Source organism: Mustela nigripes, chromosome 14 (assembly GCF_022355385.1).
Source record: "Mustela nigripes isolate SB6536 chromosome 14, MUSNIG.SB6536, whole genome shotgun sequence".
Taxonomy (NCBI): Eukaryota; Metazoa; Chordata; class Mammalia; order Carnivora; family Mustelidae; genus Mustela; species Mustela nigripes.
The window spans coordinates 43801131-43815399 of NC_081570.1; the positions used below are offsets into that span (position 1 = coordinate 43801131).

Here is a 14269-nt window from a genome sequence, read left to right on the forward strand (position 1 = left end):
TTCAGGGGCCCTTCTCGTTGTTAGGAGACAATAAACAAACAAGTGATACGTATAGTGAAGTCAGATAACGAGCACTAAAGAAAACACATCAGAAAAGGGGGTTTGGGAAGGCCGGGGTAGGAGGACCACAATTTAAAGAGGGTTCACCACACACCCACCAGACCAGCAGAAATCCACATGACAGCTCACTGGTGGGATGGCGGGGGTGCGGGGGGAGTGGGGGGAATGGGCTGGAGCGCTCGTGCACTGCTGGGGGTGGGGGGTGCATAGTCGGCCCGACTGAAAGACCATTTGGCAGCTTCCCCTGAGGCTGAACCCGTGCGTACCCTGGCACCCAGCAAACACACTTCTCCCTCCATACCAACAAATGTGTCCCTCCATTCACTGAAAGGCATGGGCTAGGCCTACCAGAATGTTCCAAGCAGCACCAATAGCTGGATGTGACCCCAGTGTCCATCAGAAGCAGAAGAGAGACCTAGACCGTAGTGTATTCACACCATGGGAAACGATGCAACATCATGACCAATGAGCTCACGCTACTTGGGACCGCTACTTGGGACCCCCATGACGCTGAGGGAAAGCCGGCACAAAGGTCCAACAGCAAGAAATCGAACCTGTGGCTTAAGGAGTCAGAACAGTGGGGTCAGAGGAGGTGGGGTGAGGGGGCAGAGGACTGGAAGGAGCACCAAGAGGGGGCCTCTGGGGTGCTGCTGATGACGTAGTGTTTCTCAACGCAAGAGCTGGTTACCTGGACCTGGGTGCTGGTTCCAGAAAAACATACCTCGCCGCTTATCTCTGATTTGTATACTTCCTACATTTGCGTTTAGCAGAAAGTTTAAGAAAAAAGAACAGGATGGTTGGGCCTCACTGAGGCTTTCTTCTTGCAGGATCCAGAGATAAGGAAGAGACCAATAAGGAGGAGCTCTATGAGAGCAACAAGCGATTCCTGGGGCCCTACAACCCTGTCAGCCCATGCCAGAATATTCTGCGTGTGATCGCGGTGACCACCCACTGCCCACCAGCTCTGGGCCTTCCTGGAAATGGGGGAGGGGCAGTGCCAGCCCCCCCCCCCCAGTGTCTCCTCCCCATGTTTCCATCTCTCCAGGCTCAAGTCCCTTTAAGGAAGCCTTCCCCAACCACACGGGCCCACCCTGAGTACCCCCTCCTCCTCGGTTCAGAGCCGGTTCAGAGCTGTGCCGGAGGGATGCTAGCTCATTCTGGGGGCAGGGGCCATGTCTCCCCTCTCTTTTAGCTCCTCCCCAAAGGGTTGGCCACCCGTCCGTGGGGTCTGTATCTCTGTGCCTCTGTTTCAGGAGTTTGGAGACTTCCTGGGACCCCAGCAGGTTAAGGACCTGTTGCTAGCAGCCCTAGAAGGCTTGAAAGGCAGCTCAGAGGCCCGGGGCAAGGACTCTGGGGAGATGATGCAGCTAGCCTCGGAGGTCACGCTCAGCTCGGTGCTGGAATGGTACCGCCACAGGGTGCTGGAGGTGGTAAGGCTCCCTGTGGGAAGTGGCTGAGGTGGGAGTCCCCACAGGGCTGCTCATCCCTTGGGACCCACCGTCTGGCAGGGGCAGGGTGGGGAGTGTGGGAACCCCTAAGCCCTGGAGCAGGGTAGGGGTGGTAGTGGCTGAGTTCTAGGTGCTTCCTACTTGTGGTTAAGAAAGAACTCACTTAATGATCTGGGGGCAGTGGGGAAGGCAGACACAGCTGGCTGTCTCCCAGGGAAGGAGCAGGTGCACTGCCCCCCCCCCAATCCCCATCTCTCTCCTGTTGCCCTCTTCTCTCTCCCCTCCCCCCTGCCCCTCTATCCTGTCACCCCCACTTCTTTCCTCCTCCCCTATCCCTACTCTCCCCACACCTGCCTTGGCTTCTCCAACTGGCCTCCTGGCTGCTCACGGCTGCTCTGGCTGTGCCCCAGATCCCAGAAATCATGCAAGGCATCTACACACAGCTGAACTACATCCAGGAACCACGGGCCCGCGAGGTGGCCCTGCTCCCCGTCTCCCTCCTGGCCAGCTCCTTCATGACCGAGGTGGTTGTGGCCCTGCTCACGTGCCCCCTGCCACTGGACAGGTACCCACGGAGGGGCTCCTGCCATCACACCTCCGAGGGTTGGAGCAGCCCTCACCCTGGGCTGGGAACCTGTCCTCCCACCCAGAGCAGGCCCTGGCCCTCCTAGCTCCCCTTTTCTGTATGATCTGAGATGCTTATGACAGCCATTAAGCACTTCTGAAGCCCTGCCGGGTATCCATGTGGAGCATTAATCCCTTCTGTCCTTAGTACAACAACCCCACTCTGCAGATGGGGAGACTGAGGTGAAGTTCCTTGTCCTTGGCACCCAGGGAGCAAGCAACAGGATGAGAACCTAAACTCAGATTTGATCAGCTCTGAGCCCAGATCTCTAAGGAGGCCCTAGAAAGGAGGTCTGAGTGTTGGCCCTGACTCTGCCTCTGGCTACTGTGTGGTCTTGGGTGGTTCACTTGTCCTCTCTGGGCTTCATTTCCCCCCAGAGACAAAAGAGGGAAATATTCCCTGCATGATTCCCACTCCAGATGGCTGGTTGTGACAAGCAACATAGCAAGCTGAGCTGAGGGCCTGCCCAGGGCTGGACTCTACAGGACCAAGCTTCCTGCTCTCAGCCTTCAGGATCTTGTGGTCTGACGGGCAGAGGGGACTGTGGCCAGAGAGACCAGACTGACTGCTCCAGCCTCCCAGCCCAGGAAACACTCCCACACCTTTGAATGAATAGAACAGGGCAGCCAGAGCGTGGCCCACACCTTAAGATAGTTATACGGGAGCTCACGCAGAATTGCACCAAGGTGTGTGATGAGCTCGTGTCATTTATAGAGGCCAGGGAGACTGGCTGGGAAGGTGAGAGCTAGGGTGTCAGGTCCCCGTGCTCCCACCTGGAAGAATTTCACCCTTTCTGCCCACACTAGCCTCCAGAGGGTTTCTTGGAATCACCAACCCTTCAGACTCAAGACTGGCAGGGCCACACCTGTCATCAGAGTCGCTCAGGATGGAGGACAGCAGTGGCAGGGGCTCCTGCTCCCAGAAGTCCTTGTGGCAGCCCAGTGGGCCAGCCAGACAGAGCCGGTACAAGATGGAAGGAGGCTGGGCTCTCAGGTGCCACGCTAGCGTGGCCGCCTTCCATCTAGTGTCCCGGATGCCTCACGTGCCTCACCCTATTCTTCCCTCTGGGCTTGAGAGCTGGACTCTTGGGCCTCCCAGCGAGAGGTGTAGGACTGCCCTGGCTGAAATGGCTCCTGAGAATTGCTCTTGCTCCTCCCCCCCCCAAATTTTATTTATTTGACAGAGAGATCACAAGTAGGCAGAGAGGCAGGCAGAGAGGGGGAGGGGAAGCAGGCTCCTGGCTGAGCAGAGCGCCCTAAGTGGGGCTCCATCCCAGGACCCTGAGATTATGCATGACCTGAACTGAAGGCAGAGGCTTTAACCCACTGATCGACACAGGTGCCCCTAGAATTGCTCTTTTACGAAAGATCTAGAGATTTTGCTTTTGGGGTCCCCATGGGGACAAGCGCAGTCCCAAGAGTCACTGCTCCCTGGGAGGCTCCATGCAACAGCGTCCTCTTCGGTTCTTATAGTTCATTTATAGTCCCTCCCAGCCCAGATGCAATTTACCAACTGGGTCATTTTCACCATAAGCAATGTTGCCTAGCAACATAGTTGACATACTATCTTTATCAGGTTTCCAGGGGAACAGAGCTGGAAAGTTAATGGAAGGTTCAAATGCTCATGCAGAGGGGAAAGGGTTCCGTTAACCCTTTTGTGCACCACTGGCCTGCCCATGCTTTTGGCTTCCCACAATTGATAGGAATGCCCACAGTCTGGTGCTGGCAGGTCCAGAGGCTTTCCTCTGCCTGGAGTACTGCCTTGCACTCCTTGATATTATGTGACAAATGCAAGGTCCAGGCCCTAAGGGGTCTCCTGGCATAGAGGAATGACTGACTACTGGCTTTGAAGGTGCCAAACCTGGTCATTTCCTGACGCTGCAGCTCATTATCTGTAATATCTCAGACTAACGATGTCACCTCTCTGAGCCTCAACTCCGCATCTGTAAAATGGGAATAACAACCCAACTTGAGTGTCCTTTGAGAATTCAGTGGAATTGAGGATCTTGAATACCTTGTTCACATCTATACGCCCAGGGATTTGCCTAGTGCCTGGGGTACAGAAGATGCTCCATGTTTGCCAAATAAATTGAGTATAAAGCACTTGGTATAATACATGGAAATAGGGTTTTGAAGAATTGTGAGCCCTCTGCCTCTTAGAGAGTGTTTTCTGAATCATTCCTCACTGGGACACCCATGGATACCATTTTGATGGTATCTTGCTTTCTCCATCCCCAAACCACTGGGAGGCAGGGTGGGCCCAGCGCCCTGGTCCTCACTAACCATCTCCACCCACCAACCCTCCAGCAATGGTGCAGAGATGTGGAGGCAGCTGATACTGCGCAAGCCCAGCTGTGACGTCCGAGACCTCCTGGACCTGCTCCTGACCAGCCTGAAGGAGAAGCCCTTCACCAAGAACGGCCGGACCTCCATCGTGCCCCTTGCGGTGAGCCCCTGCCTGGCCTACCTCACGACTACCCCATCCTGCGCTCCCTGCTCCTGCCCTCCTGCCCAGCTCAGCACACCCTGCTCTGCCAGGAGCTAGTTGTATGGCTCAGGTGGGTCTGTCTCCAGCCTGCTATTTGTGACCCCCTGGACAGCATCTTGCTGCTACTTACAGGGAGGGCAGTAGGCAGGGAGGGGGGACTTGCAGACCCGGGTCTAAGAGCTGGCTTGGATTCCCATACTAATCTATGACCTGAGCAAGTCACTTCTCCGCTTGAGGCTCAGCCCCTGTGTCTGTAAATGGGATACTGATGAGGGAGCCTGCCTCACGTGGTGGTGAAGATAAAATGAGGTAACTCCTTCTTTCATTTAGTGATGCAACATGTTTACATGCTTGCTGCGGGGCTCTGAGCTCATACCTGAGAACACAGAGGAAAGGTGGCTCTGACTGCAGGGAGGTGACTGGGCAGAAAGACAGATTTCTCTCTGCCTCTGTCACTGTCACCCTGGCCCTAGCCCTCTGGACAGCACCCCTGTTCATCTTGCTGCTTCCACTTCAGCCCCTCCAATCTGTACTGCAGCCAAAAAATCTGTGAGAATACACCTCTGCTCTTCTCAATCCCATCAGTGGCTTCCCTTTGTCCTTGAGAATAACACGGTATTTCTACTGATGTTGCAAGGCCCCACACCCCTCTTGGGCCTTACCATACTCCATGGTCCCTCTTACTTGCATGCATCCAGCCTTGTTCTTTGTCAGAAATGCTTACACACCATGCTATCTCTGTCACAGGGCCTTTGCACATGCTGTTCCCTCTCCTGAACTGTTCTCTGCTAACCTAACTTCTACTCATCCCTCAGCTCTCAATTCCAGCATCACCTCCTCAGGGAAGCCCTCCCGTACCTCCCTGACCTGATCACATCTGTTCATATTACACTTTGCTTCACATGCTTTATCTTGGAGGGGTTTACCCTGTTGTGTTTAATTTGACACTAATGTGTGGGGTCCTTTAAGTAATCTGTGAGATGCATGAATTCAGTGCCTGAGCCTCTTTTGCTGACCATAATATCCCCAATGTCTGACGTATACCTGGCGCAAACTCAAAAAAAGTTCCGTTGGACTGATTTATTTATTCATTATTCATAATTGAGCACCTACTATATACCAGGCACACTCATGAGTTCTGGGGATTCAGCAGAGAGCAAGATATTCTGGTGGAGGGAAGCAAATAAAGACATGGCTGGTGGAGACATGGGTGGTAACCCCTTTACGGAGGGGGACACTGTGGCTCAGTCACATCCCAGGACTTAGCTAAGGTCATAGAGCTTGGTGAGGCCAGCAGTCAAGCCCAGATCTCCTACCTCTGAATCCTGTGCTTCACCACTGGGGGTCTCTGCCTCTCTCCCCCAGCGCTGAGGTCTACGAATAAGGCATGAGCCTCCATTCCTTCCCTGATTTGGTCCTTCATCCTCTCCTTCCTCAAGGAATGTGTCTTGCTGTATTCGTGAGTCACTCATCTGTGCATTTTGCTGAAGCATAGTTTGAGCACAGATACAGCCTGGACAGATTTTTATCTCGTCGTATTGATAAACAGTGACCAAGATTGAGCCAAGAGCAGAGCCCTATGGCCCATCACTAGAGACTTTTCTCTACAGCACAACCATGTTCTTTGGATACAATCATTATCTTTGGTCTACTGAAAAACGTAAAGGCTTTGAGTCCAAGAGGCTTATCTTAGCTCTGCCACTGCCTCACTATATAATCTCGGTCAATCACTTCCCCCTGCTCTAGCCTTGGTATATTGATCTGTAAAATGGGCGGTAATAAGTCCCACCCTGTCTAGCTTCCCTTTTCAGAAGAGTGAAATACTGTGTGTGAAAGAGCTTCCTAGGGGTGCCTGGGTGGCTCAGTGGGTTAAGCCTCTGCCTTCAGCTTGGGTCATGATCTCAGAGTCCTGGGATCAAGTCCCGCATCAGGCGCTCTGCTCAGCAGAGAGCCGCTTCCCCCTCTCTCTCTGCCTGCCTCTCTGCCTACTTGTGATCTCTGTCTGTCAAATAAATAAATAAATAAAATTAAAAAAAAAAAAAAGAAAGAAAGAAAGAAAGAAAAGGTTTCCTAGGCTGTAAAGCACAAATTTTTAAGTGCCACTCCTGGTTCTCATCCAGCCCGCATTTTGTCTCTTATCTCCCTGGGAACATGCCGTGGGCTCTGTCACTTGACAAATTCTCTTCCCTTGGGTCAGCTAGCATGAGAGCACAGATCCTGGTCACTTCTTTGTAAAGCACTCTCACCTCTCCCCTGATCACTCTCCACCACACCTGTGGGGCTGGTGGGAAGAGGACCGGTGAGCCCCCCACCCCTTGACAGGATGGATGGATCTGAAGCTCAGAGAGGGCCAGGGAACTGTGGGGCGGGAAGGAGCCATCCAGTCTGTGACCCCAGCACCACCACCCCTGCCCCTGCATTGTCTTCCTACCAGTGAGAGAGGCCTTGGTGGGTGGAGCAGGAGGCGGGCCCAGGCCAGGACCAGAGATGAATGGCAGGTGGAGAGGTTGGATGGTGAGCACCCGTCAGGTCCCAGGGAAAGTCGTGGACAAAACGCTAATAAAGCCAAGTTCCCAGGATTTTGGGGGGCTGGTGTGGGCAGTCGTGGATAGAAAAGGCAGGGTGTGACCTGTAGGGGTGGAGTGACAGAGTTGAGGACTGGGCCTCCCTGGCTCCCACTCAAGCTGGGATTTGTTTCTTCCGGTTTGTTGGGCAGCAGGGGAGGCAGTGAGGGCAGCCAGGTTTAATGGCCTGAAGTGAAGGGACAATGGGAGCGCCATCATGGTCTCTGTGCCCATGTATGAATGAGGAAGAGGGAGGGCATGTGCAGCTGGTGTCTGAAAGCCTGGGCTTCAGTGCCAGCTCTGTCCCAAGGGCCGGGCAACCACGGTAAGTGCTTTCACCCCTCTGAGGTGTCTCCTCGCCTGCACAACGGGATCAAGACTGCACCTCACCCACGATGAGAGAGGAGCCCTCCATCCAGTTCTTCTACAGTCGTGTCACCACCAAAGAGGCAGGCCGCTGTGCTGGTCTAGGGCTCACCCAGAGAGCCAGGAGTTGGAGTGTGTGTGGGGGCACGGTGGGTGGAGAGATCTGGGCTCTACCAATTGGAGTGAGAGAAGAGCAAAGATCCAGGTCCAAGCTGCTAGAGAAGCTGTCCGGACCCCTGCCAGGAGCCTCCAGCCAGCCTCCCCTCCGCCCCCAGGCAGCCAGCGGCCTGTGTGAGCTCCTGTCGGTCAACAGCTGCGTGGGTCGTGTGAGGCGTATCTATCCCCAGCTGCTCCTGGCCCTGCTCATTCAGGTCCATTACCACATCGGGCTCCACTTTCCCAGCCGCATGGCTTTCTGCAAGGATGCCAGGAAAGACACTCCGCCTTCCATCTTCATACCTGTGCGGTACGTATGTCTTGCTCTCCCTGGCTGGGGGAGGCCACTAGCAAGGGCCCTTCCTAACACCTTGAGGGCAGTCAGTTGGTAGAATTAGCTTTGGGACTAAAAGAGAAAACAGAAGCCTATTTTTAGGAGTGCTGTGTTTCAGACCTGCCCAGTGCTGGATGACAGCAAAAAATAAGCCTTCCCCCAAGGAGCTCACAATTTCATGTTTCATCCTCCCTCCCTAGACATATCATTTGTATTAGATTTGTATCCAAGTTCCACCTTTTTATTTTATTTATTTATTTATTTTTTTACGTGGACTCTATGCAGGCCTTGAACCCACGACCCTGAGATCATGACCTGAGTTGAGATCAAGAGCGGAATGCTTAGCTACTGAGTCACCCAGGCACCCCTCACCATCTTATTTTTCATTATTAACCCGTATAGGTAATACATACATGTGGGTAAAGATCTCAAAAGGCATTAAAAGTGAGTTTCCTTTCCTCTCCTTACCCAGTGAGCCTCCCCAGAAGAACCAGGTTCTTTCATACCCTTCCACAGGTGGTTGATGCAGAGATAAGCACACGTGTCTGTTTCTGTTTTTATACCAATAGTAACGTCCTTTACAGTTACAGTTTTGCTTTTAGCATATACTCTGTCCTAGAAGAACAGACATAGAGATCTGTGTCATTTTTTTTTTTTTGAATAGCTTCATAATACCCTTTGAGCGGAATGTACTGTAATTTATTTAACCAGGATCCTCTTGGTTTAGGTACTTTGCACTTACAGACAAAGCTGCAATGAGCTCGTTTATATGTCTTTACGCACACATGTGATGGTACAATGTAGGACAAATTCCCGAAAGGAGACTGGGTGCATTGAAGGGCTTCTGCATTTTAATCGCGAGCTGGGATAGGGATAAGGGGCGGAGAACATTCTTGACCAGTGAGTGATGAAAGGGAAGGTAGAGTGCCCTCTCAAGCACTCAGTTGGCCACATGGCCTCTGCCAGGGGTTGCTGTGTCCAGGAGGGCATGAGAATGGCCGTCTCCCACACCTCGGCCAGCACAGTGGAACAGAAGATATTTATGTCTTCGCTGATCTGAAAGTTGAAAAAAAAAAATGCTGTCATTTTCTATTACTACGCTTGAAGTGGAGGTTGAAGTGCCATATGTGTTTTCCTTTTATAAAGATTTTATTTATTTGAGAGGGAGAAAGTGAGTGCATGTGTGAACGGGGGAGGAGCAGAAGGGGAGGGAGAGGGAGAGAGCGGATCTCAAGCAGACTGTGCTGAGCACAGAGCCCCACGTGGAACTCCTGTCTCACAACCCTGAGGTCACGACCTGAGCCAAAACCAAGAGTCAGATGCTTAACCATCTGAGCCACCCAGTGCCCCTGTGTTTCCTTTTCTTTGAGCAACATTTGCCCAATTTTATATAGGACTGTTGAGAATTTTTTTGTTGCTGTTAATTTGTAAGAGCTTTTTATATATTAAGGATGGTAACTCTTTGTCACATGTATTCCACTTAAGTGGTAACTATTTTATGGTCTTTGCCATACAGAGGGTTTAAGTTTGTATGCAGTCGAGTGTCTCAGTCTTTTCTTTGGCTTCTATTGTGTGGAATGCTTAGAGAGGCACACTTTGAGGGGCTGAGTGCAAGCCATTGTGAGGCTGGGCTTGAAGTCTGAACATCTCGGATTTGAGTGTGGTTCCATCATTTAGGCTTTGTCCCTTGGGTAAACCACTTTAACCTCTTGGCAGCCTGGTGTGCTTGCCCATGAAATGGGGTAAGTGATTCCTGCCCTGCAGGTGTGTTGTAAGGACCAAACAGGACCCTGCGTCCCAGTGGGACATCCCATGCCAGGGCCACAGCACCACCTCTGACTCCCTGGTGCTTGTGAGGGTGGCAGCCCTGACTCCAGAAGCTGGTGGGCTCCAGGGGAAACAAAACCAGGGGGAAGTAGAGAAGCACTGGAGGAGGAAGAGGAACACACAGTGGAAAGGTCTCAACCATCAAGTGATAAAGGCTGCAATCTCTCGACCTGGAGGACCTCCCTGAGCAAGGCCTGGGGAGGGGAGCTGGAGAGAACCCCAGTGTCCGCCTCCAAAAGGTCCAGCTGCTGTGCCCTGAGGCAGCCTCAGGCTTCAGTGCAGCTCCCTGTTGGGTCCTTGGCACCCCCATCCCACAGCAGGGACAGGGCAGTGCTGGCTCCACTTCACTGGGAAAAGTTGAGAACCTTCTGGGAAGGTGAAGCCTACAGAGTGGGCGTTTCGGGGAGCCAAAGGACCTGCACCACTACCCACAGCCTTCCTCCCTATGCTGTCACCTCTGCCTTTTTACAAAGCAGCACAGACCTCACCTGGGGCTCCAGAGGTGTATCTTTGGGAGTAGGGTGGGGAGGAAGGACGATGGGTAGGGTCATTTTTGTTAAAACTTGGAACCCAATCAAGGGCGTGGTGGAAGAGTAGAGTCGCCTACCTAGGAATGATGTGGCACTGTGTCCAAAAGCTTTAGCCTAATTTCGAGTTCCTCAGCTGCACACACCGACACCGGGTAGATGTGGTCTGGGTAAGAGCTATGACAGTCTAAAGCCAGGTAGAGAGAAAGTGACCAGTGCTCCTGGAGATGGGGACACTGGGTGGTCAAGTCATGGAGCAGAACATTACACAGCTGGCTCACTCGGTCTTAGTTCAAGGTGCTGATGCTCGGCATGGAAGGTAGAACCTTCCTTCTAATGAAAACTTGCACATCTCCGCTTAGCTATTCAGCCAGTGTTCTGGGGGGAAGGGAATCGTTGGGGAGAGGGAGAGTTGGGGAGGGCAAGCCCTAGGCTTTCAGGGTGGGCAGCACCGGGAGCCTGCCTCCTTCTCCCTCCATGTGTGTGTGACTTTGCTGGTCCAGGACTGTAACTGACAGCATGTGTGTCTAAGAATCAGCAGGAAGCTTGCATGGTTCTGAAAGCCCGGGTCTTCATAGAAGCTTGACTTTTCCCATTGGATCAGTAGTTATTACAAAACCCAAAACATCAAAACTAAAAGTGAATTCCCAAACATTACGCAATTTCCAGAATGCTTTGCTGCTTTGTCTTGAATCATGAGGACCACCCACTCTCAGTATCTCCTGACGTATGTCCACATGTGATAAACTCTTTAAACATGAGGGTTGACGTTTCTAGAAAACTTTGTCTAAACGTAAACTTCATTCCACACACTGTCCATTTCCATTTTATTAAAGGTTTACCTATAGGTACACATACACATCTGCGGACACCCAGTACCCAGGACATAGTGGGGCATCCGCACAGGGCTGCTCCTTCCCAGCACCATGCTGGGGCTTCAAAAGCACAGAGGACTGGGTTCCAGCCTCCTCCATCCACAGGTTATAAAAGCCCCCCCACCTTGCCTATACTGCCCAGGGCCTTCTGCTGGGCATCCAGGTCCGGGAATCCCTCTGAGTGCCCCAAGAGGGTGAAGGCCTCAGGCCAACAAGAGACTGTGCAAGTGAGGAGGGATGACCTCTCCCCCAGAGAGCTGCCCAGGCATGGGTGTGAGGGGGAGAGGTAAGGGGGAGAGAGGCAGACCCCAGAGGTCTGGGGAGGTCTGGCTCCAACCTCTCTTTCCAGGGAAAGAGGCTCAGGAGAAAAGGAAGGATAAAACACCATTTGGGGGAATTTTGCCTCTGTTGACTCTCAAAGCTAACAATTTTTTAAAAAACCGCTCTTGGTGGGTACACCGAGGACTGCTACCTCAGCATCAGCAGGTCTCAGAGAAGCTTGTCTGACTAGATGGGAGCTGACAGGAGGGGGTGTGGGAAGAGGCAGGCTGGAGGGAGGTCCGGCCCCTGTGTGGTGGGGGAGGGGAGCGGGGGTCATGAGGTCTCAGCCACCTTGTCTTGGCAGCTGGGTGGTCAAGGTAGTGAAAACCTTGCTGCTGAGGATGGGCTGCTCATATGAGGCCACCTTTCTGGAGGACCAGGGCGGCTGGGAGCTCATGGAGCAGGCGGAGAACCACCACCGGGGAGTGTCCCTGCTGGCCAGGTGAGGCTGGGATGGCCCGGCGCAGGGGTTGGAGAGAGAGGTTTGGGTTTGCATCTCTCTCTGGGCAAGACCCTTCCCTCAGTCCCGCACCTCTTCTAAGTGGCAGGGTATGGTCGACCTCAGTGGGTGGCCACACCCTCCGTGGACACTGAGTGCGGCTGGGACAGTGCCTGGCAACCGCACAGCCCTTCGCTTACTTACGACACCCCTTTTCTCACTGTATGGGGACCTTAGTTCCTACGCTCATACAGGCATGGCAGTATAGCCAAGGCCTTCAGAGTGTGGCCTTGGGGCTGGTCTGCCTGTGTCCAGATCCCAGCCCACCACCTCTCAGCTGTGTGACCCAGGGCAAGTTCTTGCCTCTCTCTAAGCTTTACGCTCAGTCATGTGGAAATAATAATAGGACCCATCACCAGAGCTTAGGATGAGGGTTAAAGTACTCGGTACAGCCCCTGGTATATGGGAAGAGCGTAGCACAGGTTAGCTTTCATGGTCATTATGCTGACTGGTGGGACAGGGATCATCAGCCTGCATTTTGCACAGCAGGATCCCAAGGTCCCAGAGAGGGACAGTTATGTATCAGAGGTCACACAGCCAGGAAGTGGCAAGGCTAGGAGATGATCAGCTGACACAGACCGGGGTCTTCCCTGGCCCCCATACACAGCCTCCCCTGGGGTTGGGAAGGGGCACCTCGATTCTGACGATGTGACTCCTGCAGGAACACTGTTCCTTAACCTTGCACCTTGAGTGCCCAGGATGCTGCCGCCCCCCAGGGGTCTCAGAATACAATTGCATTTATTGAGCACCTACTCTGCTGTAGGGATCTGTGCTCTGTGCTCTTGGGCAAGCTTTCCCACTCTGAGCCTCAGGCTCTCCAGCTGTAAAACAAAGCAGTTAAACTAGACGGCCTCCGAGATTCTGTGCAGATGGGAAATCCTGGGAACCCAGGAACCCAGCTGCCCCTGACTTGCTCAGAGTTTAGAGTGTCAGGCCAGACCCTCCCAGCCCCCCAGCAGGTCCCCTGGGGCTGGAGAGCCTGAGGACTGCTCACCCTGCCTCACCCCCAGGGCCATGGTGCACTACTCCTGCCAGGAGCTGTGCCGTATCCTCTACCTGCTCATCCCGCTCCTGGAGCGAGGCGACGAAAAGCACAAGATCACGGCCACCGCCTTCTACGTGGAGGTACCAAGCGGGCGTGGGCACTGGGCAAGGCTCTTCCCCCGCTGCTTGGAGCCCAGGCCTCAGTTCACATTATCAGTCATTTCTCCTGCACAAACAGTACTTAGCAATGGAGAATTTCACAAGCACGATTGCTCTAGGATATAAAGACCTCGTAGGATCTCCCTTTGCTCCTCCTCTCTCCACTCCTTCATCCATTCTACTCTTTCCAGATTCCCATGCCCAGGCACCCCCCAACCTTTGGTGGGCACTGCCATGTGCCAAGCACCAGACTAGAGATGCAAGGTTGGAGGTACAAATATGAAATTGACTCTGCCCAGGCCTCAGGGAATTCTCAGTGTGGCAGAGAAGCCAGAGGATGCCCCAGTTATAAAATGGGGTGCATGAAGTGACTTGTGCTCTGATGGGGGCAGTCCAGGCTATGGTGGGAGAATAGGAGACTTGAGGTGGTAATGGTGGTGGCCGGAGCATCAGGGAGGGCTTCCTGGAGGAAGTGACATCTAAGCTGAGTTCAGTGTGTGGAGGATACTGGGGGTGCTGGGAGAGATGAATCATAAGGTTGGTTAGGGTCGGACCCAGAAGAGGAGACCCGCCAGCAATAATAGCTAACATTTATTGAGCATTTACTCTCTTCCAGGCATGTTCTTAGAGTTTTACCCATATTGATTCACTTAATATGATGCAGATGCCATTTCAACCCCCGTTTTAGAGGAGGAAAGCTGAGGCACTGATTTAAGTCAATTTTGCAAGACCATGCAGCTTGTAAGTGGCAGACTCAGGATTCAAACCCAGACTCTTGGGTTCTCAAACCTACTCTTTCCTCCCCTGTCTCTCTATTTTATTTTATTTTTTAAAAAGATTTTATTTATTTAATTGGCAGCAAGACAGCGAGAAAGGAAACAGAAGCAGGGGAAGTGGGAGAAGGAGAAGCAGGCTTTCCACCAAGCGGGAAGCCTGATGCAGGGCTGAATCCCAGAATCCTGAGATCATGATCTGAGCCAAAGGCAGACACTTAACCACTGAGCCACCCAGGCGCCCCTCTCTTTAATTTAGAAAAA

General features: G+C 52.9%; 1 protein-coding gene across 1 annotated transcript in view; it reads left to right on the plus strand.

Annotated features, from left to right (window-relative positions):
* MROH7 (maestro heat like repeat family member 7) overlaps positions 1 to 14269 on the plus strand; it is a 41873-nt gene that overhangs the window by 16264 nt on the left and 11340 nt on the right. Inside the window, exons 10-16 of the mRNA XM_059376653.1 lie at positions 888 to 1000; positions 1314 to 1490; positions 1919 to 2073; positions 4440 to 4578; positions 7826 to 8016; positions 11895 to 12032; positions 13100 to 13214. Coding sequence (XP_059232636.1) covers positions 888 to 1000; positions 1314 to 1490; positions 1919 to 2073; positions 4440 to 4578; positions 7826 to 8016; positions 11895 to 12032; positions 13100 to 13214 — 1028 coding nt within the window. The remainder of the gene's footprint in view (positions 1 to 887; positions 1001 to 1313; positions 1491 to 1918; positions 2074 to 4439; positions 4579 to 7825; positions 8017 to 11894; positions 12033 to 13099; positions 13215 to 14269) is intronic.